Here is a 27,431-nt window from a genome sequence, read left to right on the forward strand (position 1 = left end):
GATTAGCCTGTTCAGACAACGCTGCCACTCACCGCCCAATGCTGGCGCAAGCAGTTACGCAAATTTGACATCAGGTGATTGGAAGAAAAACATGTTGGAATAGTTTTACGTAATAGCGCCCCTGATCCCACATTTGCGTCACTTTTGTCACTATATAATTTCCTTTTCCAAGCAAAATTTTCAGCTGGCTATAAGTGCTTGTCATCGTATTCACTTGTACCCTTAAGCTGTTACGAGTTTCACCACTAATTACTGAGGAAGTCGCACGGTATGTACAAGCTCCAAAAGAACTAATGCTTCGGCAATGGATAGACACAGACCCAAGCACTACAAACATACTAAAGTTAGGCGGACTGCAGGTATATTTGTTGATGTAGACCCTTGTGCCACAGTGGCACGTACCAACCCTTAAGGATTTGCAATGAGTAGTTAGCTCGAGGTAAAATGAAAAAGAAAAGAAATGCAAAACGTAAAACGAAGCCTTAGAATATGCAGGTTATAGCCAAAATAAATAGAGATGCAATAACATCAGTATAGAAAATAAAGGAAAAATCAGTCCAAAAATAATTAAAATTGCAAAAATTGAGCAGCAAGAAATAACGAAACTTTAATTCCAATTTGCTAGTTAACATGCACTGAACCTCAACAAAAGTCCTAGATGGCAGAACAAGCATTCCAGTTCACTGTGCGCAAGTGTCGTTGTACCCAAAGATTGCAAATTAAGCAGATTCAAATCTAGTAGAAGAATATTTGCATATTTGGTAAGGTAACTGATCTCGATGTTTGGGATGTAATAGGGACATTTTCGATTATTAGAATGCCAGGATATGATTGGATTCGATTTCGTGAGATATTCTTCAACTTTGCTTCTTTGAATAATGTGCTGCTATATATTTACTCAGAAGTATTTAGGGCGGGTCAGATTCCCAACACAATGAAAATAACTTTAATTAGACTAATTTACAAAAACGGTCACAGGCAACAGTGTGAAAACTATAGACCTATAGCGATCTTGCCGGCATTGTCCTGTGTTGTAGAAAAGCTTATGCACAAGAAAATGGTTTCCTTTTGCGAAAAGTTTCCTCTGTTGTCTAATTCACAGTATGGGTTTCGTTGCAAGAGAAGCGCAATCACGCTGCTAGAAGACTTTGCAGACGTAGTTAGCAGTGAAATAGATAAAAATAATATAGTAATTCGGCTTTTTTTAGATCTAAAAAAAGCTTTCGACACATTAGAACACGAGATACTCCTTAGAAAATTAGCTCAAATAGGATTCTGCGGGCCTTTCATAGAGATTTTTAAGGACTACTTCAAAAATCGATATCAGGTCGTTCGAATTCAAAATATAGGCACCAAGTTAATACGCATAAAGCATGGAGTCCCGCGAGAATCCGCGCTAGGGCCATTGCTTTTTAATTTGTATGTGAACGATGTAGCCCATCTAGCGCTGCACTCAAAGTTATACCAATTTGCGGATGATGATGCTTTAATATTACCCCATGAAAATTTTAATGAATGCATTACTTTGTTACAGGACGATATATACAAAATAATGGCATGGTTTGAGAACAACTACATATTTGTGAACGAAGCAAAAACACAGTTAATCTGCTTTCACAGCCCGTACAAAAAAGGGCAGTTAACTGAACATCTATACTTGCATAGGGAACGCTGCATTGGATGCTCTTGCCAAAGTATGCAGTATGCCACAAAAATAAAATACCTTGGTGTTATTTTCGATGAATATTTCTCATTTGTCCATCACATACAATATGTAGCTAAAAGACTCCGAGCAGTATGTGCAGTCATGTTACAAATGCAGATCAGTATGTGACGTTCGGTTAAGAAAACTCACATATAAGGCTCTAGGTGAAACCCTATTACGGTATGGCATTACGATCTACGGACTTGCTTCGCCATATAGGCTAAACGTGTTGAATAGAATAACACAAAAAATAACGAATAACATAGCATACGGAAGAAACAGCAACTTCATCGGTCACAGTTAGCTGATGGCAGAACATGGTATATTTGATGTTAAACAACTTTTTCTCTCAGTGGTATTCACGAAGCATTACTTTGATGAATCCTCTAAAACAAACAAAAAAAAAACGTAAAACTCGTGATCTGAGCAAGACTGAGACATTCGTTCGGGCTAAAGTGTTCACGAACTATGGTAAAAGAACGAGAACATGTTATGTTCCGTTCTACTTTAATAAAATACAAATTCCCAAAGTATCGTCATTCAGGAAAATAAAAGATCTTGTACGTCGCACGGTTCAGACAAGTGGCTGGGAATAGCAGAAAAAAATTATGTGGCAGGACTTTTTCTGATGAACTTTGGCTAACAAATGTATAAAAGAGACTAGAATATTGTGTTCTTTCTATGTGTATTGTGTTCTTTTTACTTTCTAATAGTGATTGACGATTGTTACTCTTCGAAAACAATGACAACTGTATATGATGAAATAAAGGGCTGTGCTGTACAGATATTTTGCTGCTGTGATATGTCTTTTGACCGGGGTTGTTGGAGAAGTATGGGAGAGGCCTTTGCCCTGCAGTGGGCGTAACCAGGCTGATGATGATGATGATGATGATGATGATATGTCTTTGCTTAAACTATTGCTCGTTCAGGGACAAATACTTGAAATTAGCCGAGCGATGGAGGAAAAAGGAGAGGGAATGGAAGGGAGGAGGGATTGAAGCTGTGTACTTGTATTATGCCTTGTTGAAGGCAAAAGCACACTGGTCCACATAGAAACATCGATGCTTTCGCGGACTACAGGTTACTGTTTGCGGCACATCTAAGGAACTTAAGTTTGCTATTGTACTTCTTATTTTTTTCACGCCGAGTAACGGCAACTTTGAGGATGATGTAGGCCCTCGTCGGGGCGCGCGAGCGCCCAACTGCAGGCATAAATAAAGTTGTCTTCAATCCAATCCAATCTCTTCCTATTGTTTCCTGTGCTCTTAGAGCACAAGCCTCTGTCATTCGGGCCAGAGCACTGCCCAGTCCTGCTCAAAAGCATCATTGCTTAGGCGGGCTAACCAAATATATGATTGTATGTTTTATTTTCCAAGAAAGAAAGAAAGAAAGAAAGAAAAGAAGAAAGACGTAGTTCTTAAAGTTCGTTTCCGGCTATAAAAATTTAAGACAAGAAATAAACAAGTCGTGAAACTCAAGCAAACGTATGCATCTCCTTTTACTTTACGCCTCTCATAACCAAATCAAACAATACATTACGACATAATGTGGTGTCGGCTTCAAGGCGTCTCAAAAATACGCAGTAGTTCACGACATTCAATGGATTATTCAATTTACTTGATTTTTTTTTGGTTTCGGCATTCAGTATGTGCCGCAGCCTTCGCACGCATTTGTGGCGAACCCTGAAGAATGTGTAAGAGCCATAGTGGCACCTCTCTATAAAGCATTCCCTTCCGTTTTTGAAGCAGACATGATCACGCGGAGAATTACATGTTGTTTGAAGGAAGAAGAAGTCGACTTGCCAGGAAAGGACAGGGCAAATGAGGTACGTAGAATTTTTATTCTATTTCTCGGCCGCGTATTGGCTCTGTGAGGAATATTAGAGCAATTAACGCTGTAGAAACGGAAACTGCAGTTTTTACGGCAGTGTCCATTTTAGAGCATCGTAACATGGCGAAGATCAAAGATTATATAAAAGTAGCGCTACCAGACAGGACGAAACTAGAAGGAGTGCACTGGCGCGGCTGGATAAGAAATGTGTGCCTTTATTGTCATGCCTTTCCTTTGATATACACAGAAAAATGACAAGGCTAACCATGTAGATGTCCATTCGAATACTAAACAGAAAAGCAGCTGAGGCATTTTCATCAAGCATGGATCTGAATCTTCACAGAAACATCGGAAGGCCTTTTTTCATTTTTGTTTATGTAATACTGATAACAGGATTGCTAACACGATTATTTTTCGATACATATTAGGACGGTTCCGTCTTAAACGCTCCTGATATTTCTCTCGCTGTTTTATCTGGTTGAACAAACAGCGCTTGACGCTGGCAATGGTTATGGTTACATGTGTGCCACCGAGAATATAAGGCAAGGTTTCCACAGATGGCGAGCTTGGATTCATTGTTGCGCTTTCTTAACCTACTGTTGATAGATCTGCCAGGCTAACCAATCTGTTGCTTTCTCACGTCCATGCTATCAAGTAAGCAAGCCGATGCGCACATGCAAAATACTGGTTTTGTGCTTAGCCGCCCTCCCTTGCCATGTCTGTGTGTCAGAATTAAGTTTGGCCAAGGACTAATTAGCTAGCATGGTGCCACAAATACGACTTTGAGACTTGCGTGTTCACCAATCGTCTTGAGATTGTGCGGCAGATTAAGTAATTGAGGAAGCACAACCACCTTGTCTTTTACAGCGAAGCTGTGTAGCTCTGCCCTCCAAGGAAATTTTCGTGTCGTTAGCAAAAAACTCCCCATACGTGGGCCGATCCCAAAGATAGTGCAATGCCAAGCCCACTCGCGGCGGAGGTGAAGCAGGCGTTAAGCACTACCCATACGTGGACCGATCCCGCAGATAAAAATTAAATTATGGGATTTTACGTGCCAAAACCACTTTCTGATTATGAGGCACGCCGTAGTGGAGGACTCCGGAAATTTCGACCACCTGGGGTTCTTTAACGTGCACCTACGGGTGTTTTCGCCCCCATCGAAATGCGACCGCCGTGGCCGGGATTCGATACCGCGACCTCGTGCTCAGCAGCCCAATACCATAGCCACTGAGCAACCACGGCGGGGGATGCCGAAGATAGTGCAATGCCGAGCCGACCCGCGGCGGAGGTGAAGCAGCCGTTAAGCGCTCCCCATGCGCGGGCCGAGCCCGATCCGCGGCGGAGTGTACGCGCCAGGGCATGTTGCCGGCTTTAGTGAACCGAGTGAACACATTTGACTAGAGAGCTTTGTCCAGTGAACATCTCTGACTCGATAACTTGGTTGCATTAAGGGTGTCGCAGCTTTATTTTTTTTACCGAGTGTTAGTCTGACATGTACATGAGGTGCTCTTCCAGCCTGCAGTCATGTTCTAGTCCATTTGAGCACTCCTTACATGTCAACTTGCTCAATTTGGTCCGTAACAGATGAGTCGCCAGCGTATGGAACTACCTCAGGCGGCGGAGAGAGGGGGCGAACCGACGTCGGGCCAGTGGCAGCATCATCAGCAACAGCAGCAGCAACCCGTGTACACATGTCGGTTCTGCTTGGGCACCGACAACCAGATGAGCATGGTGATGCCCTGCAACTGCAAGGGTACGTAGTTCACTACCAAATCTCACTACAGAAAACTCGGGCGTCAGTGCCTACTATTCACCTAGCCAGGAGCGTGGGGAACGTTCCATCTACCAGGGGTGCTGTGGTTTCAAAGCTAATTTGGAGCGCTAACTAATCAGCGGTCCAGATAAGGAAGATGCCTCATGTACATGTCAGACTAACACTCGGTAAAAAAACTAACACTGCGACACCTTTAGAGTACTGGTAGACAAAAGAAGCTGGACGATATAGAGCCGTGCTAGATACAGGCAGGGAACTTCAATATAGAGAGACAAAGTTTTAACTGAGCTAGCTGGTGTAAATATATGCAACATGTTAGACTGCAAATGATACAGTTAAGCCTGATTAGCGGAATGTAGGCTAGGTGAATATTTGACGGAACCCAGTTTCAAAAAAGGTGATGTCATCAGAAGTTATCACCGTCTACAGAGCAGCAGATGTGGCATTTCAGCCGATTGGGAATCACGAGCAGTACACAAATTCGAATACGGTTGGTACTGCAGAGTTCATACGGCATTGTGACTTTTGCAAAGTCGACCGTTTACAACGCAGCGTCTTGCTTGGGCAATGGCAAAATATGTTCCTACAACTTCAAGAGGGTACGCGAACAGCCTTGTGAAAGCAGAGCTTCACGAGGCGATTTTTTTTTAGTTGTTTGGACTTCCTTACATCTTCGAAAACTCTTTTGTTGCGATAGCAATTGCAGGGACACTCGAAGCGAGTTCGCACCTTTGAAGCCACCGTTGTCATGCTTTAATGGTATCTGGCGCATGCGCGGCGCGCGTGCACGGGTTGGAGGTTTTCATAAACGCGGAGCAGCGCAGTTCCTTTGCTTGCAGACGCGATGAAGCCAAAGTGGACGCACGGTCTCGCTATGCTCAATCGGCTCTGTAGAGAATCGACGGCAGTGCGTTCTGCCTACCACTAAAAGCATGAGTCTTGTACCCACAAACACTAACGCTGCGGCAGTAGAGTAGCTAGTTGGGCAACTTGGTACATGTGCACTTGAAAGTCAACAGCGCGAACGACAAAGGACAGTGGAAGTAGACAAGCCATGACTCGCAACTAAAGTTTATTTTGAAAGGGCAGTGTTTGTACGACACTCTAAATCCCGCATGCATGCTGAGAGCAAAAAATAAAATAAAATAAAAATAAAGCAGATCAAAGCGGAAATACTGATGAAAAAAGAAACGTGACATGCAAGCCATGAATCACGTTACGGCTAATCAGGAAATGTAACCTATTTGTCATGGAAGGCAATTAAACCCTCACTAAGACATTCTTGGCCATACCTTTCTATGTGATATACCTCCATGACAAGACCTGGTCTATTGACTTTGTGTCCCTAAAGTATATTTGTTGTTGTTTTTTCGGACAAAGAGGGTTGCAATCAGATTGTCCGCAATGCATTGCTATGAAATGATTAGGCGGGTTTTTTGGACAAGTACCTCCTGTCTCCCTTTAATCTTCATTTTGACTCGGCGATCCCTTTGTGTCGTGTAATATTTTGCGCACATGCTGGGAAACTGACACACCACTTCCTCTACAAATGACGTAAACGGGTCTTTGCGCTTGTTTGTGCGGCCGGCCTGCTCCTGCTTTCTGCATTTTCGATCCATCTATTCAGCAAAGGACACACTTGGGCTATCTTCTGAGGAGTAGAAAAAAGTCATGTCAATGCCACGGTGTAAGCTATATACTCTTTAGGGGAAGGCACTCGCGAGATCCGATCAACCCCACAAAGTAGCAAATTGCTCGCGTCCATCGCCCATTGACGACAGCCGATACGTATAGGCGGATTAGAATCAAGGCGACAGCTTGCGCGAACAAGGAACGCGTGGATAACGCAAGCAACCAGAGAACTGCGTCTGCGCCGGGCGTCGCGTCGCTTATGTGCTGCGTCGATGCGATGCCCAGGCGTAGAGTTTGTGGTTGTATTACTGATGGCGAATTCGGAAAATCGCACGAGGGCACAATTCTCATGACGGCACAGCGTCAATCAGGAAACTCCCATAGACGGTCGCGCCAGATTTCCCTCTAGGCACATAGGAGACTCTATGGCTCCAGGATCGTTGGCGCCTCCAAGTTGCGGTATCCCGCTATCGGCATCATATGCGTCATATCCACTTTGCTATATGCTTTGTCTTTCGAGCGAATGTGATACTTCATGTCGTGGGCGCTGCCGCCTAGCTGTGCCGTTATCGATAGTGCAAGCGCGACCCATGCAGGAGGATTCGATGGTATGATGTATAGGTTAGAAGAATACCAGGGGACGTGATAGGCATGGACTGTGTTGGCCTGAAATAACGACAATTCGAAGTGAACGGACTCTTACGCTCCGCTCAGTTGGTTCTGCAGCAGAGTCATGTAAGCGTTCTGCCTCTCGCTGCTGGCACGAAAGACAGTTAAAAAAAAAACTCATTCGTTTTACGCCAACGTCTGGCGCATGGGCGTTGCGCACACAAACACAACCGTTCGGATTGTGCAGTACTTTTTGTGCACGGTATCAAGCCGTGGTACCATACAGTGGTACGGAAAGTGCACTTCAAGCTACAATAGCTCCGGGTTTCCCTTTGCTTTCATCTCGTGCACTACTTAGTTGCGACGCCTGCAACTGTGGGGGCGGAAGCTCCTCATCCTGCGAGTGTTATGAAAGAAGTAATAGCGGCCAGGGCGCTGTTTCTGCCGTGCAGTAGAAGTTGCCTCGCGTGCTGTGTCATGCCAGGATATCCCCCTGCGTATTTTTAGAAAGCTGGGCGAAGAGATTCCACGGAATAATTCTCCATTCTGGTACAAGTGTAATCCTGTTCGCCTTCACATGAACCAAACCCATTAATAAAGATGCGTTCCCGTTATATCCCACAACTTCCGTAGCTGCTCTGGCATTTTCTGATATTTTCGTCCACTTTTCATAAGCGTTTGATGCAGGCGCGAGCGGCGAACCGAAGTGTCATATCGAAAACGTATACAGCTTATAGTCCTTTATCACAACAATTATTTTACTTTCTTAGAAAGCGCCAGTATAAACCCTGTTCTAGCTATATATCCGCCTCTAGCCACGTTCTGGGGAAGAGATCGTAAAGTGGTACTATTTATGATGGCGTACAAGGGATGGAAAGGTTGCGGTGTAGGCGCTGAAAAGTATATTACCTACGTTGCAACTACGTAATGCGCAACATGCTTGTTTATGTAGAGAACGGTTGTAACTGGTAGGTGTTCAGCGGCTATTGGTTACAGCCCTCTCAACAGCTGTGTGCAATGGCTTATATATATATATATATATATATATATATATATATATATATATATATATATATATATATATATATATATACCATACGAACGTTGCAAGAGCTCTGACCCTTCCTAGCGATGTCTTAGCGATCTCCAATTATCCCTGTCTTGCGCTGCCTGATTGCAAGTTGCACCTGCAAATAATTTCGTCACCTTACTTAATTTATTGACGTGCTCGACTGGGCTTCCCTTCTCTTGGCAGCCATTCTGTACCTGTAACAGACCACCTCTTACATGCAATGGCACCTTGACTGAATAATACCCATATGGAATGATATTCAACATTATCTGAGAGGCATATCCTCAAACCATGAAGAAAAAAAAACATTGTAGATGATATGTGTCTGACAGAAATAATTTTTAACGTAAAGTATGACAGGCGCCTCCTTGTTGCAGGAAATATTTATTAATGCGTATGCGTTCTTTGGCTACCTTCCCAGCCCTGTCATGCGAAAAGTATAAATGCCTTGTGTCTGCACTGAGATACCTAATTCGCAAAGTTAAGACAGTTAGTCGATATGATAGTGTAAATGCAGATGATTGGTAGCTTTTAAGTGTTTAAGAACAATTTAAATGGAAAAAGGAAAATAAGAACAGAATACCCATAGAGATACATATGGCCCCTTAAAAGACGCATGGCGAAGCTTATTGGGTGGGCGAATCAAAATTTGGGCGCGGTTCAACTTGAAATTTGGCGTTGAGTTAACTTGAAATTTGGAGGTTGGCCAACTGAAATTTCAGTGTAGGCGAACCTAAAATTCGGGGGATGAGCCAACTTAAGTTTCTGGGTGGGCCAACTTATATTTGGGGGCGGGTCAACTTGAAATTTGAAGGTGGACCAACTTAAATTTGGATGTGGGCCAAGTTGAAATTCGTATGTAGGGCGATTGAAATTTGGGAGTGGGTCAGCCTAAATTAAGGGGTGTGCCAACTTGAAATTTGAGGGCGCCCCAACTTAAATCCGGGAGTGGGCCAATTAAAGTTTGGGGACGGGCAGATGTGAACTTTGGAAGTGGGCCAACTGAAATTTGGGGGCAGGCCCACTTAAAATTTCGGAGTGGGCCAAGTTGAAATCTGGGATCACGTTAAGTTCAATGTGGGGGAGGGGCGTCTCGAAAATTATGGGTGGGCCAACTTGAAATTTAGGGTCGCGCCAGCTTAGATTAGGGGATGCGCGAAGTTGGAATCTAGGCTGGACCAACCTAAATTAGGGAGTGGGTCAACGTAAATTTGAGGGTGGGCCAACTTGAAATTTGGGTACAGGCCAACTTGAAGTTTTGGGGTGGCCCAATGTCCAATCGGATGCTGTGGAGCGTCCTTCGACTTATGAACACCTCGCGGGCAAGCGGGCGCATTGAGATGCTTGGCGCGTTTTCATTGGGCTTTACCGAGGCGCAGTAGGAACGCAGGCGAGAACTTGCGGGAGCGATAGTGAGAGTGATATGGCAAGGCGGCGGTGGGCTTTCCCCTTACGCAACCCCAATCACCCATCCTACCGAGGCGCTCCCCCTACCTGTACATTTACATCTTATTTCGCGTGCTTACCTTCAGAAACATCCTTACCCCCTACTGAACCGAGATACCTTCTACACGTCCAACTCACATGCCCTACGTTCCCGCACCCTCCACCCCAACCAAGGTGGAGTCATACTGGGAGACTGCCTCGTGCTAAGTAAGGGGGATTCCGCCCCCCTCTGCATTTATCTAGCAATAAATGTTTTCACCACCACCACTACTCCTCACGCAACGCCTCACGCGTTGCTACGGCAGGTGCTGTTCCCTTTCGGCACCCCATGAAGGACATAATAAAGTTTTATCTCTCTATCTCTTTCGGATGCTCTGCTCTGTCGAGGCGTGCGGAAGCCAGGTGTTTCAGCTCAATTGGTACGATTGCATTGAAGAGGCCGGATGCGGCGAGAAAATCTGACAATTGTCTACTAAAGCCTAAGCATTCTTTGCCACCGGAAAGACCATGGGTAGACACGCATACGGCAGGAAAATCAATTAACCTAAAACGAAGTCACAGCCGAGCCAAACAGTGCTTGCGAATTAGTAGACAATTCTCAGAATTTCTCTAGCATTTCCTTTCTCTTTTTAACCTCTGTGCGCAGTTTTGTCTGAGAAATGTATGAAAGCGTTGTACCAACGTCCGGGTACACGAAAAGATCAACTACCAATTGACACTGAATGCATTGCTCTCAGTGCCTACTTTTACATCCTACTGCTCGTTTTCCGCAATATTGCCCTCCAATGATGACACAATCGGGGTGATATTGGGTATAGCTGTATAAACACGGCCTTCCCGTATTTCAACGCAAATCTCATGACAAAAATTTATGCCGAGGTATTAAGTGGACGATGACTCCAAAGCCAAAGCGGTCTTGTATAACGATGAAAAAGAAATGAATGAGAATGCATGGCCATAGGTAAGCATGAGAGTTGGATTCTGCCTGTAGCAAGTGTTCCGCGAGAAACGTTCTTTATCTTATTTTTCATTTTCCAAAGCGTCCCGCCCGCTCTCGTGACGCAGGCAACTTCAGCCACGCCCACGCCAACTGCGTTGCAATCCAGATATACCAGAATCGAGTATACGCCTGCCACATCTGCCATTATGACTTCAACATCCGCTGGGACAATCAGAAGGTAGGTCGAGACGCTGGCCAGCTGTGTCAGGATTAGCGCGCGTTCCTTGTATATTCTTTTGTATAAACGATGCAATTTGCCCTGTTTCAGATTCTTCGTCAAGTCCATTAAGCCTTTTGTTCGATTGGTCGGGCGCACTTGCCAGTACGTCCGGCCTCCGGTTGCTGAAATATCGACTTCCCATTATCCTCTTTATGTCAGTGATTGATTTTGTATCATCAAATCTATTTTGCAGTGTTGTTCTTGTGAACAATATTTATGCTAGCTTTGCATCAAATAGAAATTTTTATTAGATTTATTAGGGAATAATTTTGGTGGACATGTCGCATTTTCACGGCTTTATCTAAATTTGGAGCGCTCTACTACACTAACATAATTTAGTGCTTCAAAAGTTGCATTGAAGAAGGGTGTAAGGGTGGGAGTTATCGACCGATCTACAGCCTGATTCACTTCTAAGGGTTTAAATTATTTTACACCGTATCTTTCATTAAGCACCACTCATCACTTTGGTATGTTCAGAGAACTGGGGCCATATTCACACATATTTTCGTTCGTAACTCTCTTTACACTTAGCCGGTCGCCATCGCCAAAATAATCCTGACCACGGCAGTTGCAGTTCGATCGGGGCTAAATGCGAAAATACTCGTGTAGTTAGATTTAGGTGCACGTTAAAGAACACCAGCTGGTACAAATTTCCGGACTCCCCCACTACGGCATGCATCATAATCATAAAATGATTTTGGCACGTAAAACCCCATTTAATTTTTTTTTACAATATGCCGAGCACCAGGATTAGATGAAGCTGGCTCTTTTAACAATTCTAGCAAAAGTCCTTTTTGTGAAAGAGGCCCTGTTTTCTACATATTGGATTAAGTGTCACATTTACGTCTATAGAATGTCCTTACTTGTTAATATATTTCTTATATTTTACAATGCCTGTTGTAATTTTCTTCTTTTAATAAATGTGAGCCTTTATGACTGTATTAGCAAGTGCTCTGAGACACTCTAAAAGTGGTCATTCTGCACCGTCGTGCTCTTGGACCTCCTCTGTGATGTATTATATGTCGTTTTCTACTAGGATCGTAAAAAAGAATGATGCAGATCCAATGGAGTTCTTGGAATTAATGTGTAACGAAACTTTCGTGAGATGGTTGCTCAAATGCCATTAAACATGACCATTTCATTCGCGCGTCTTTGGCGTAAAGGAAACTGGCACGCGAGCATGGCCGCTCGCACAGTCGGGCTGACGCAATGTCGTTCATCCGGCGATCTTATCAAGGAGTTAATTGGCCTTGCCAATGAAACAATTGTACATGCGATTGTGGATCAGAGCATCGGTTTGCTGTGCCGGGGGCCAAGGTTAGATCCTACCATCTGGCGCATTATTCATTTTTTTTTTTGTAAGTATGAGCTATTCGACGAGACAGCAGCAGCACACAGCAGCCACGGTCAGGAAAATCGGTGACGGTTCGCAGAGAAAGTTAGACGTTTTTTTACAAACTTCGATTCTGATCACGACTGACTGGCATCTGTTCTGAACAACAGTTCTTCCAGAAGAACGTTTTCGGGTAGTATGGTTAAAGATAAAGCCGGCAAGTGCTGTGAGCCAAGTGCAGCTGTGCGTGTTGTGTGACGCGCAGAGCTTCGTCGACTGGCTGCTGGACAGCGACAACCTGGCGGATCACGTGCTGTTCGCGCTCAGCGTGCTCTTCACGCTCAGCCTGGTGCTGGTGCTGACGTTCGCCTGGCTCCAGGCGACGCACACGCTGGCGCGTCTCTCCTGGTTGCTGGCCATGCCTCTCGCCCTTCTGCTGCTGCTGCAGAGCTTCACATGGATGGGCTTCGCTTTGTACAGCCTATGGTCAGTGAGCTTTGTGAGAGAGATAGGAGTGACCACTTGCCTTCGCAACGCATTATGCACAGAACTAAAGCAGTGCGACTCTTTTAAAGCAAAACATTCTTCTCCTAGTCAAGCCTGTGTTCCCTACCCGCCGTGGTTGCTCAGTGGCTATGGTGTTGGGCTGCTGAGCACGAGGTCGCGGGATCGAATCCCGGCCACGGCGGCCGCATTTCGATTGGGGGCGAAATGCGAAAAGACCCGTGTACTTAGATTTAGGTGCACGTTAAAGAACCCCAGGTGGTTGAAATTTCCGGAGTCCTCCACTACGGCGTGCCTCATAATCAGGAAGTGGTTTTGGCACGTTTAACCCCATAATTCAATAATTCAAGCCTGTGTTCCCTATCTTGTCTCGCCGTTTTTTCTTGGTCAACGAGCCGACAACTACCGCCATCTGCAGTCAAGGGTAGAAAGTAACTGACACTTTGGATGACCGCCAAGATCGGTCGATCTTGCAGTCCACGTGCTTCGGCTGTTGTCCGCTCGGGGGACGACGGGGGAGGGCCAATGAGGTTTTTGGGGAGAATGAGCCAAGCGCGCCGAGCGGAGTCGTCCGAGTGGTGTCGACGCGCGGCTTTGAATAGCGGCGTGAAGCGAGCTTCGCGTTTATTTCTGGCTGCATCGTATTCCATCATCGGGTGCTATTGCACGTGAGCCTTGAGGTGTCAGAAGCTTTAGAAGCGCTACTGGAGCTTTCTGCAAGGAACACGTCCGTTCGTGCGTTCGTTCGCTCGCTTGTGTTTGCCCACCACGAGTACCGAGTGGAAGCACATTTACTCCTCCATTACCTACATTGAAGACCAGACGGCCTTTAATATAGCTATCAGTGACTATGTACAGTGTACTTTGCGCTGATTATGCAACCATAGCTTGATAATAATCTTACGCGCGACTCTGTGAAGGTGGGATTTATTGGGACACGACGTAACCGAAGGCCTTGATCGCAAGCGGAGGTTCCGCTATCACAAAGCGCATGTCCTCTTTCTCTACCCTCTATTACTCCATCCCCCCCTACAGCTTGTGGCACGGGCCCAATTAGAAAAAAGATTGTCCCACTTCTAACAATAGTACGTTTGATGCTTGATCTGTTTTTGACGTTCTTTATTTGAGTGCGTATTTGTGCGCTCTAGTTCTGCATCTTTTGATAACTTTTCATGTTAACGCAGAATGTGTCCTGGGCATAGTGTAATAAATGAAGAAATAAATTACTATGGCAATACTTACCAATCCAGCTGCAGCATTATAAGGACAGCCAATGGGACGAAGCACTGCTTTGCTAAAACGAGAATGAGCCACATTCGCGGAGTCATTGGCTAATAGTTCCCAGACAAATCTACTTGGTAACACTTCGCCCTCCTTCTGCTTAGTTGTCCGCGTAACAAAGCGTGTTTCAGCCACAATATCAGAAGCATGGGCGGTGAGTGGCGGTGAACGGAGCTTTGCCACTGTTCATCACGCTCACGCTCACATTGGCATACGTTCTAGAAAAGACAACGATCCAAATACACAGAGAGAATTATACAGTACATTAGGAAGTGTATTAAGCGCCACTTCCTGCATAGCCACAACTGGTCCCATCCTCTAGCCGTTAGCGTTGACGTTAGAGGTTTAGTGGGTCCGGTATTCCCACGGAGGAAGGAAACTAAGGAGAGGCCCTACCCCCTCCGCGCGCTAGGAGAAAAGTGTGGCGGAAATGACGTATAGGTTCTCATTTCTTTTGCTGCTTTTTTATTTTTTTTGCTGCATGGCCACGCCTTTTGGGCCACAATGGCGGCGTTGTTCTGATTTTTTGAGCGCGCACACGTGTTGCTCTGGTAGGTTTCGTGCCGTGGCAAAGGCGCTGTGTGGGCGGGTTTGCGTTAGTCACCGTGTCTTGTTGCGCTGTGTTACCTGCACCGTGCTCTGCCGGATGTTGCGCGAGCGCGCGCGCTCCGCGTGCGAAACCACGCGCAGCGCGGCGTGGTTTCGCGAAAGATGTAAACAAGAGAGGAGGGTGGCACAAAAGGCGGAGCATCGCCATGAGCAACGCCAACTTCCGGCTTCACTTTTGCTTCACAAAGAGTGACGTCAGGGCCTCTCCTTAGTTTCCTTCCTCCGTGGGTATTCCGCTAAAGGGAGGCATATCGCGCGGAATAGTGGGTGACCGGGCGCACATATGTTGAGTTGTCTGTACGGTGAAGCTGCCAGGTAGCGCAGAGCTATTATAAACGTTACCAAGTGTTTTCAATTTCACAGGTTGTGTAAAGTTTAGGCAGCAGCGTCATCGTGTTCTACTTTGCTATCAGCGCAAACAAGTAGAAAACACTTGTTTAGTGCAATACCAGCTCCGTGCTTCTCTGGTTGTTCTCCGCGCCGCGAGGTGGCTGCACCATGCAGGCCACTCGCGTTTGCCCCTCCGCCATCCGGCAAAACGCCTAGTACGCCTCCATTTAGCGGTATATCGGACACGCTAAAACTATTGACGTATGTATGCGGAGGTATGCGGGTCCACAGCGTACCTCGCTAGCGGCCGTGAAGGAGCGCTGCCTCTGGCGTCCCCAAGGCTGGGATTCCCAAGTCTCCAAGGCTGGGACAAATATGGGTTCGCTGACTTCATTACAGGCTACAGAACTACAAACAGGCTACAAAGGTGACATCCAGTAAAAAAAAACATTGAATATTTTGCTTCCTAATTTGTAGAATACACATTCACAATCACCTACACTCGCACTCACCGGTACTAACTGACAAACGTAGGGTTAGAATATGAGCTTGTGGATTGCCATGTGGGTCCTGTTCTGTGGTTTCCGCGCCAAAATACTCGCTCCGACACAGTAAAACAAGTTTTTCTGTTTGGAACCAGACTAAATTTGACTCTGTAGTCGAGAGTTGGTGCGGGTTATCAGGGATGTTGCTTTTCTGTGTTATAGAAGTTACTGTGGTGTAACTTCCGCATTTAGCTCAGGAAAACAAAATAAAAACTGTTATTACGGCGTCTGGCGCATAGAACGTTTTTTTTCGGTGGTGGTGATTCTTTTATGTAGAATGGGGAGCGCAGATGGTGAGGAAAGGAAGAAGATGGCGCTGACAGGATGAAGACAGGAAGTGAAGTTGTAACGCGCACCAATTGATTGGTACAAGCTATGACTTCATCCGGCCGCAGCGGCAGTGTAGAGACAGCACGCGCTCTGGTGGTGGCACGCGAAGGCTTCGCTTACACCAACTGGCATATTGCGTATAGGATCTGCACGACCTTTTAATACTGTGAGCTGTATTTGCGACCGCGTCATAGTACTTCGGAAAATATGTTTCTAGATACTAGTCGTTAGAAGGTGAAAGAGACCGACACTGCAAAAGACGCATAGTCTCTCGTATGGTTTGGTCGACCTCTGAGGAGGCCCATTTGAAATCGAATAGCTTTTGTTACCTCTTTCGTCGGTTTTCGTGGTTGGTCGTTGGTCGGCATGAAAGACATTCGTTCGATCTCTCTCTCGCTCGCTACTGGCCGCGATGGCTCAGCACCTATGGGGTTGCAGTGCTACGCACGAGGTCGGGGGATAAAATCCCGGCTGTGGCGGCTGCATTTTGATGGAGGCCGAATGCAAAAACGCCCGTGTTCCGCGCATCGGGGGCACAGTAAAAGAACCCCTGGTGGTCAAAATTAATTCGGAGTCCCTCACAACGGCGCGCCTCATAATAAAATCATGGTTTTGGAACATAAAACCCCAGAAATTAATTCATTTCTCTCTTGCTTGCTCTCTCGTTTACGCTTGCCTGTTCGGGCTATTCACTTCAATTCATAATCGCCGTCGATGATTTCTGTAGAACTATTTTAAGTGCCCGCCCCCTCCCCTGTAATGTCATGATAAACGAATGAAGTCTGTTTATTCTCAAAAAAACATGTGTAATTGCCTGCACTATCTGAAAGCCAAACAACACTGGGCAGCAGCAGGCTCATGTAGGTGCCAGCCTCCCTTGTCATCGTCAAGTCGCTGCGCTGATTCCTGCGATAGGTCGGGATCAATTATTCAGCGTCGCTGTGACTCTTACTTTCGCGCAGGTATTTACACATGATGAGTTAGGAACAAGAACGGTGCATTGGCCGAAAGGAAAAGCCAAGAAAAATCTGGGAACGCAAAATAGGGAGCTACGCAACACTCAGGAATAAACTACCATACATGTTTGAAGCACTTCGAAAATGACGTCAATAAAGCAAAGTGTGGTGACAAAGTACTAAAAGGTAAGCAAGATGGACGAAAGATCGGGATGAGTAGTAAGCAATTAATGTTCTTCGTTTGACCCACCAACCCATCGGGCAATGCGCACGTAAAACAACAAAAACATTATCGGGTTGATAAAGATTTATGCATTAAAATCTTTATTCATAGTTAGTTTTAAAAGTTGATGTATTCATGGCATGAAACATTTTTTGGAGTCATCAGTGTGAAAAGTTTTTGGATTCTCGTGTTGGAAAGTTCATGTATTCATGGTTTTAAAAATTTATCTAATCACGGTACGCAACGTTCATGAATCCATGAGTTGAGAAGATCGTCAATTCCGGTATTCGTGGTTTAAAAAGAAAGGATTCCTTTCGGTGCTGCTGTTATCGGTTGGTGGGCTCATCTTATCGCTTGGGCGAACAGCACTGAGCATACTATACCACTACCAACGGTCAGAAATCATCCGAACACATATTACGGTATCGCCATGCATGTGTCCCGGAACAATGGACACTGCATTGTTTATCCAGGCAACCACTGTCGGTCTTTGCTCTGCCTGGTGCGTGGTCTAACACTGCATCACAGCGAAGCAGACAACGAGACCCTCCCAGGAATTAGAAATATCATGGGGCTAAACACGTGGTTATAGTAGTGTCGCTGTGTTCTTTACAGTGCGGTCCACTGGCAACGTGCATTAACGTCCGGTTAGCCCTTTGCTAACACTCCGCCTGCACATAGCGCTGGCACTATGTAAGTTCTCCGCAAAGATGTACAGAAACCTGCAGAGGCCGCTAATAAGAAGCCATCTGCCGCAAAGCTTGGTCAATAATTGTACACTTGAGAAATGGAAAGACTCCCACGTGCTCGAAATTCAAGTGTTACCTTCAACAGTGACCTTACTTTCCATAGATGGCCATTCACTTATCCTTATCATTATAATTCATCTTAATACCGATTATTCTTCATCGCATCGCCATTGCACCCCTTATCATTAGCAATCATAATTAACTTTGCTCGTATTTATTTCTTATTTATTGATATGTTAACATTACTACATGCGCCCAGACTGCATTATTGTAGCCGTAGTGCATTACAGCATAAATGAAAAGAAAATGCAGGGGTAAAAATACAGCTTAAAAAGCACTCATCAGTGACAGTAACCCAGGTAGCACAAAAGAGATACGTAACGTTTTCGTAGCGTTTATCCAAGACGATAAAAACGGGTTAAAGAAGACACGAATGAGACAACTTCGGCGGGAAAACGTCGTATATCTCTGCTAATGTCCGGCTTAATTACTTTCTTGAGACGATCTAGAACAGGTCTGCAAGACGTATTCGAAAAGCTGGTCTAGAAATAGGATTGGGAAAGACACAAGTAAACCCTTTGCCAAAACTTTTCGTAACCAATTTCTAAACGTTTTTAGGACGTTATCAAAAAGCTGGTCTAGAAGCGGTCTTGAAAGGTTTACGATCATCTGAAGCTAATTTTCGCGGGTGATGGGCGCGATCAGAAATCGTTGTTCAAAACACGCGTTTAGTTTCGTCTCCCGCGACTGGCCTACGCCGCGCAGACGTCGTCAGCCGCAGCCGTTGGCATGGCCTAGGCCAATCGCGTGAGGTGAAACTGATCGGGCGTTTCGAACAACGATCTCCAATCGCACCCCAGTTGAGTAGAAGCGTCGGTGTTGACTGTAAGAGCCATGGCGCAGTGCCAAGCACTGTTCCCCGCATGGCGGGCGCATCCTCTACCAAGTCGCACGAAAATGAGCCTGTTAGGAATAATAAATCCTTAATACCGCCTCTAGTAAGCTACGATGCTTACAACCACAATGGGAATGACATCCTGCAAAGAACAAATGGCCACGTCTTGGCAGGTGGCCAGACCAAGCCCTTCATGCCAAGAGTGCATGAAATGAGAACATTGTGACAAAGCAAAAACACTTTATTAAAATGTAAAGCTTATGCAAGGTTCGAACAAACTGTGTGAGAAATGCAAATAGAAGTAAAAGTACATCAACAATGACAAAAGTCGCAGAAAGGATTCGTAATGAACTCGAAAGTGAACATTCACTAGCACAAACAAAATTCCAAGTACACATACAAAAATGAACAGAAAAACCTGGAGTGTACTAAAGTGTCTAATTTATCATGGTAAAGTGCACGTGCTATTAGATGGACTAGAGTTATGCAGAAGTGACATCGGAGCGAATGGAAGAAGTAGACTGAAAAATGCAAGAGTATGAATCGGATGGTAACTGCCTCCAAGCAATGTTACCAATCAGCTAGAAGCTTGAAAAGAGCACAAAAAGAAATACCACCGCATACCATCATAAAACAATCCTGTGACAGAAATAAAAAAATGGGAACAATGAAAAATTGGAAATATTGCCTTTAGGATATATCAAAGAAGGTAATGGCGAGAAAAAATAACCATACAACAAAAAAGCAAAAAGTGAAATTAGTACAGAATATTTAAACGGGGGATTCAGTGTAACAAGTGAACACTACTGTAGTACAGCGAACGATGAGACAGTAATGCTGCATCTTGCCACTCCAGAACGTGAGAAATGAATATGCAAGCCTCATATTAGAAACTTGCATAAACATGGAAATAAACTGGAATGCACTGGAAGCTGCATTTGTGTAACAAAGGAAGCAATGGTCATAATAAATAGTAAGTGTTTTATCTAAAAAGCCCTTTACAAGAGGCAAAGTTGTACCTCTCTGGCAAAAACAAAGTTGCAACGAATAATTTGCAAACCAGCAAATACATTAATTAGCACACTGACATGTCACACTTTGCGCACATCTCCAGTCTCCTAATGTAAAAAAAAGCACTCTGAATGAGAAAAACGTTTAACACATGTAGCCCAGAGCAAATTCTTTGCCAGTTCACTCACACTTTCACATCCAAAAACATTTGCCAGAAAGTCCAGGCACCGTTCCACTGATATTTACCAATTCACCCCCACTTTCACGTCCAAAAATATTTGGCACACAGTCCAGGCAGAGCTTCATAGATAAATAGCTTGAGAGCACCCTACTGATTATTGTGCAGTCCCGCTGCTGGAAATAGAACTGCCGCACATGCTGGTAGTGGTTTCAATGTAGGCACACTTGCTGCCCTGGACAGGTATGCTCAGATATCTGCACTGGTGCTCCATTTTGTCGAAGTAGACACATTGATGCACTACGGTGGTAATTGAAATGTTTTGAATGCACAAGTATTGGCTTCACCAGAAAGACTTGCCCACATACCACCACTGGCATATATATGCACTTGTTCTTCGTTCAGTAGCATTGAACTTAAAGTGTTCCCTATGTGGGAGCCATGTGTAAAACCGGTGTCACACGACCACTCTCGATCGCGATCAAGCCCGATCCGGATCGAAATTATCGATGCGACTGGCTCACTCTCGTAGCTGAATTGCGCAGAGGAGCCAATCACGACCGAGAAATTCGATTTGTAACGGACTGGATAGCGGCTAAAAGAGCCCCGTGTGAAACCGGTATCAAATAATGCACAGACGTACGCTAGGAAAATGTGTTGCACAAGGACAAAGAACTGCGACATGCCCTGTTGTGCGAAGCGCGCGAACAGAACACACACACACACACACACACACACACACACACACACACACACACACACACACACACACACACACACACACACACAAACACACACACACACACACACACACATATATATATATATATATATATATATATATATATATATAAAACTGCGAGAGCGCGTCGCGAACTCCATGCGCACACATGGCACCCGCACGAACTCGGCAGGCCGCCGTACAGCGCGAAGGGCGCACAGCGTACATTTCGACACATGTCCCAAACTGCAAACAATCGTACTACCTAAATCATACAAGTTATTTTATACCAAGGGCATACTCGACTGACGTATGCAGTATCCACAAGCGAGTTATGCAGCGTACATACTGTATCCATTCGCCAAATAGTAAAATTGATAACAAGCACAAAGCTACAAGGGACTCAATACATTACTACCATTTGAGGCGTCAAATAAAATTGAATTTGGCCGTTTCATATATTGGACACAATATATGGAAACATGTGGTACCCGGTAATACCATGAAATACCCATCACGTGGGTAAAGGGGGCGAAAACACAATCGAGAACCTGAAGCGCAAACGATAAAAGCACGGTATGGTGCACGCAAAATTCCGTCAGTGCGCTGTAGCGCGAGGGAAGAAAATAGGGCGAGCACTTGACCTCACCTTTTGGGATACCGCACTAGTACTGAATCATTAAAAAAAAGCCTGTTTGAACCAGTTCCCTTGTCTGCAACACTCTTGCTAAACGGAAGACTAAAATACCACGATGACGGCTCTGTTGCGGAGATCGGCAAGGTGCGCACAGACAGAAATTTTGCCGCCTTTCTTCGCATTCTGCAAAATGCTTTCTTGTTAGGATCACGCATAGCGGCCGATTCCGACGCTAGGGACACACAGGCACGATTTCGTCCCTCTAACTTTCGTCCTTATACTGCCCTTAACACATTAATTACAGCGTCAGTGAAAAGGCGCCTCACCTAACATGACAATGAACTTGAAGAGCTGATAAGTGCCCTCCACTCCGCGCCCTCCAATTGAAAACACTACTGATTTCCAAATTAAACTACACAAACAGATCGCACAACCCAAACTAATCACAGAACGTCGTTTTCTTGACGGCGAAACCCTGCAACACTTACATGACAAAGGGCAGCGGCAGCACATTCAGAACAGCCGCTATCATACCACAGCGCAATGCAAGTGCGATAACGCTATTATGCCCGGCTCAAACAGATCGCACAACCCAAACTAATCACAGAATGTCGTTTTCTTGACAGCAAAGCACTGCAACACTTACATGACAAAGGGCAGCGGCAGCACATTCAGAACAGTCGCAAACAGACCACAGTGCCATGCAAGTGCGATAACGCAACTATGCCCGGCTTCACGAATAACGTGGCCGCCTTGGTCACATAACAATTGAAAACACTACTGATTTCCGAATTAAAACCACACAAACATATCGCACAAGCCAAACTGATCACAGAATATCGTTTTCTTGACAGCAAAACACTGCAACACTTACATAGCAAAGGGCAGCGGCAGCACATACAGAACAGCCGCAAACACACCACAGCGCAATGCGAGTGCGGTGACGCGACGACGCCATGACGACGCGACTATGCCCGGCTCGCCCGGCTGCCCGACATCACGAATCACGTGGCCACCTTGGTCACATGATTTGACGACGGTATCGCCACCTTGCGCAAGGTTGGATCGCGTTGATGGGTTGTTGAATATTGTAGAAGCCGCTAAAGAGGCTGACGCGCCGTGGCGTGGCGGTGGCGCCTTGAGTCGTTTTCAAAACATATTCACCCCTCGTTTTTAAGCTGCCTGGCTTCCAACGTTATCAAAACGTATTCACCCCTCGTTTTTAAGCTATCTTGTTTGGAACGTCTTTGATGCGTCGATTTTGGTCAAAAATCCGTTTCAGACGTTGAATCCCTTAATACGACGTTTTCAAGACTTTGTGTGCTACCTGGGAACAGTCATACGACTCGTGTCAGTCAAAGTAAAAAGTGACACGTTAAGAAGTGCAATGGGCTTATCCTAATACCCCTGTATCATGAGCGCGTTTCGTGCAAACGTCGCGTTCAGTATAGCGTCAAATTACTCACTTGACGTGGTAACAATATTAGGTAGGTGTTCGCACTCACATATTGTGTGTAAAACACACAATATGCAAGTTCTGCTTCATCCACTTTATTCGACTTGGGTAAATTTGGTCTGCGGAACATGGCAAGGTGGAGGAAGTGTAATGACAAGAAGAATTATCATGCACCCGAATATAGCACGAAGCTACAACGAAAACCCGTACGGGTTTCTCAGAAAGAAAGCCTCATAGTTGAGGAAGCATTCATTTTGATCCGGGATTTGAACCCGGAACCAATGCTTTGATGACAATTTTTCTCTTTTATGACACTTCCTTCACATGACGGGATTCTGCATAACTGGATTTGCAATATTGAATGACGTTCGGCTTCAAGACATCGATTAATTCGCCCTCGTGCTGCTATCTGCTAGCCTGCTGGTTAGCTCAGATGGTATAGCGACCGCCCCGGAAAGGCGTTGGTGCCCGGTTCGAATGTCAGACCAGGACAAACCTTTTCTCAACTGAGAAATTTTCTTCCTTAAAAACCCGTATGGGTTTCTTTTGTAGCTCCCTGCTACAGGTGTCTGACAAGTTTTCCTAACATTTATCTGACTATATTCGTTTTTTGCAAGTCACCATAGTCTCAACCTTCAGCGCGGCTGCTAAGGCTGATCTACCTTTTCTACGAATAAGATATGTTTCTCTTAAACTCAATCAATCAATCACACTCAACACACTCTCTCACTCTCTTTTACGTGGAATACTAGAAACAGCGCACAAAAGATGGACAGTGAAAAAACGAGTGCTGACTGAGAACTGAATATTGACTGGGAAAAATATATTGCCTGTAGCATGTGTATTGTTTATATATACGTAGTTGGTGCTCACCGTATAGACTCGTGTAAGGGCCGCACTTTTTTTTTCACAACTTTGAAGAAGTGCGGCCCTTACACGGGAATGAACATTTTGGTCAAAATTGTGCCGTCGCAGCCTTCCCTTGCGCAAATACTCTATCACCTGGTGCACTACCGCATCATAGGTCACCGCGCAGTTCTCGCAATCTATTAGTGGCAGGTGGAAATACGCAACGCGTGAGGCATCGGGGCACCGAACGCTATTGCTTCAGCGTTGTAAATTTTTCTGCAGATTTTGGCTGCCAAGTTGAGATCCGGCCCCTACACGAGTGCGGCCCTTACACGAGTGCGGCCTTCATACGGCATTACCCCTATAAAACTCTGTTGCAAGTCAGCGCCTAAGTTGTGCTTTCAGTGTCCGTCGTCCGTTGTGTGTCGTTTATAGTCTTCCACATAAAGCTACCAACTAGGCCAGCTTTCGCTTCCTCTGCTCTGTTATGTGGCATGCCAAGAGCTCGACCACTCGCCCGCAGGTTGTATCGCAAGGCGTATCTCATCTGGAAGGTCCAGTCACCACCACCAGCTCTGCGGCACCGGCTGGAGGCACAGGCCCCTGTGGCGGCGGAGCGCCACTGAGGCTGGCGTCTAGTGCGTCGGCCACAAGTCGTCAAGGACCTTCAGTGCTGTGCGCACGTGGTCGCGTGTGGCCCGACGCCCGTCGGCGCTTCTCTAAGCGCTTCCCGGAGTTTCGCGTCGTTAGAGCTCGCTCCCTACAATCTACCGCATTCGTGATTTTTTTTATTTTGTGTACTTCCTATTACGCCTGTACCGAACCGTAAGAGCCATTATGAATATTATATACATGTTGTCGTTTTTTAGAACATAAAGCCTTCATCATTCTTGCAGCCATCAGCGTATGCTGAAGATTGGAGACCACGAAATTCCGTTAGCGACGTTATCAGCCCATGGCAAAAGGTCACTCTATTGCACCGACCAGCGTCTTTCAGTGTATTCCAGTGTGAAACCAACGAGTTTTTTTTGCACTGGATCGCACTGGGGATGCTGGCGCTCGCTGGCGGTCATTGGGACATCAGTGATAACGCTGGATAACAGCTGGGTCACACTGGATGAGACGCTGGTTTCACTGCTATCACGCCGAGATACACTGGTTTCTGCAATTCGCTGGCTCGCACTTGAAATTGCGCTGGTTACGTTTGCGCCGCACTGGTTCCAGTAAGCAAGGTAAGGACTATAGGCGCTGTTTAATATTAAATGCTTTATACAATTTCATCGCTATACAAAAGTATCTTCTCCAAAATAATGCTATATTTGGGAGTCACAAAAGTCCATATCGTGTCGCACCTTGGAATAGAGGTGCGTGAACATGCACCTTTCTTGGTTTACGCCCTATTTATGCATGCACATTTGACACTGAAGATCACTTTCGTTTTTTGCATCTCCATTTTGACTGGATGGGTAGCTATATTCTTGAACAAAATCGCGCAAAAGCAGATGACGCCAAGTTATTTAGTGGTTTGTACGCAACCGATGGCCTCAAGTCGTCACTGTGGTTGCAGTGCTGTGGAGTCGACACGAAACCCAGAAGACGTTCAGAGCCGTTCCAACGGACTCCCAGAATGCCTGCCGCTGATTGATGTTATCGCACCGATAGCAAAACTGAGGCTATTCGTGCGCTTCCATTTCTCTAGTGTGCTAAAAATAATACATAAAAGGCTCTGAGGCTCAAATACACACATTTTAGCAATCGGCCAGTACTCCCGCCAAGATCGTTCCCCTTCGACCGAAGCTTAGGCCTACTGTACCCGTCGAGTCCATCTAAACGCTATCGGCCCGTAAGGGCTCAGGAACCAGCAAGTCTAACAAGGATAAATCGCTCTATATTTCAGCTTTCGCATCGGCGTTCTTAAATAAACAATTTTTTTTTCGTTTCTACAGTGTCGGCACAAGAAGCGATGAGCGCCGATGTGGCTGCCAGTGCTAGCCTGAGCTTCTCTGACGAAGAAATCTGACTAGACAGACGTGGTCGATTGAAACGGATCGTTGGACGAAGAAAATGTTGCACTGCCCTTGCGCGATAAACAAGAGACGGCCATCAATATCGGCAGTAACAGCCCAAACAGCGTCCTGTGTCGACGGTTCATTTGGTACTTTTTTCGAAGTTTTTCGTTCCGCAGCTCACGATATCGCTTCGTGATAGCTTCGAAATGTCCTAATTCACGGATTTACTTATACCGTAACATATAGAAGGCTTAATCAAAATATTTAATTCAGGCACCTTGAATAAGGAAGTGGCGTTCTGGCAAAAACAAAGAAATTGTGAGCTACTAATATCTCCTAGCAGATGCTCTGAGGTAGCAAACGTTAGCACAAAGAAAACGCACGTGCAGTTATATTAGGCCTAAGCTCTGCCGGTAGTATATTCCCGCAGGAAATAAGTGCTGGCCGTTTCTACGAGACGAATATGGCTTTCTGATTATGTTTGCGTAGTTTTTGTAGGTGCTTTGTTTTGTCGCCAGCGCTTCTGTGAAAAGGTGTCACACTACAAGCGAAACGACACTCCCGTGGAGCTCAGGTGTCTACATTACGAGGGACAGATGCTCCAAGCATGGAAGCCGGCGAATGGCTCATCGTGTATTCTGTAGCCTTTGTTGAATGAATGATCCATAGCGCAGCAGAAAACAAACAAGAATATCAAAGAAAGTTAGTCGAAGGCATGACACAAAGCGCTCCTCCGCCGCAGACAACGGTCTTCAAACGAAGCGGATACATAATAGTTCCCACAAGAGTATCGACGTGCCTAAATGCATTGGCTTATAATTATTCTAGTTTGTACCCACCATTGTCGTGCGCAGCAACGTTACATGTACTATACGATGTGCATAACACCGGTCATAACTTAGAGATGTATTAAATTTATACTTCTCATTGCGTCCTCACACCTGCCAGACCGTTAAAAAACGTATTAACATCGAGGGCTTACAGGAAACATTATAAAGAGGAGGAGCTAACAGAATCAGGAAGGACGTACACGGTAAAAAGGCAATAGAACACAAGCAATAGTATCAGTAAAAGACATTACAATTTAGTATATCGTATGGTAGCAAAAGTTATATTAATAAGCGAGGAATAAAAATAACACGTGGTACGAACGACCCAAGTAAGCGTGCGTAAGGATTTGATGTGGTGTATGTGGTAGATGGCATTATTGAGCGTGGTGCAAAAGCGACAAAAATATTGTCACGAAGATAATTAAGTCGGGCTCGCAGAAACAGAACAGCCTTCTTTTAATGATGGCTGACCCCCCCCGCCCCTTAAAAAAACAAAAACAACAAGAAAAAAAAAAAGCAAAACGCGGGGCCCACAACTGCGCCCTTTGTCGTCTTCTCTCTGGCGATCGGCGCGCCCGTAGTGGGCAGCTGACTTCTGGCGATTGGGACTCGCAGTGGGCCGCTTACATCGCGTCATTACTGCCCACGAGATAAGCTACCGTCCCGGTCGCTGGTAGGAGGGCGACAGAGGGCGCGG

At 45.4% G+C, this 27,431-nt stretch overlaps 1 protein-coding gene across 1 annotated transcript; it reads left to right on the plus strand.

Moving 5' to 3' along the window:
• The first annotated feature begins 4,927 nt into the window (after window positions 1-4,927).
• On the plus strand, window positions 4,928-24,744 carry LOC126518379 (uncharacterized). Its single transcript, XM_050168241.3, has 4 exons — window positions 4,928-5,288; window positions 11,134-11,246; window positions 12,887-13,107; window positions 24,419-24,744. Exons 1-4 carry the CDS (start codon window positions 5,120-5,122, stop codon window positions 24,519-24,521), a joined length of 606 nt encoding a protein of 201 aa, XP_050024198.2. The 5' UTR covers window positions 4,928-5,119; the 3' UTR covers window positions 24,522-24,744.
• The last annotated feature ends 2,687 nt before the right edge of the window (window positions 24,745-27,431 follow it).

Source organism: Dermacentor andersoni, chromosome 11 (genome assembly GCF_023375885.2).
Source record: "Dermacentor andersoni chromosome 11, qqDerAnde1_hic_scaffold, whole genome shotgun sequence".
In the NCBI taxonomy this organism is placed as follows: domain Eukaryota; kingdom Metazoa; phylum Arthropoda; class Arachnida; order Ixodida; family Ixodidae; genus Dermacentor; species Dermacentor andersoni.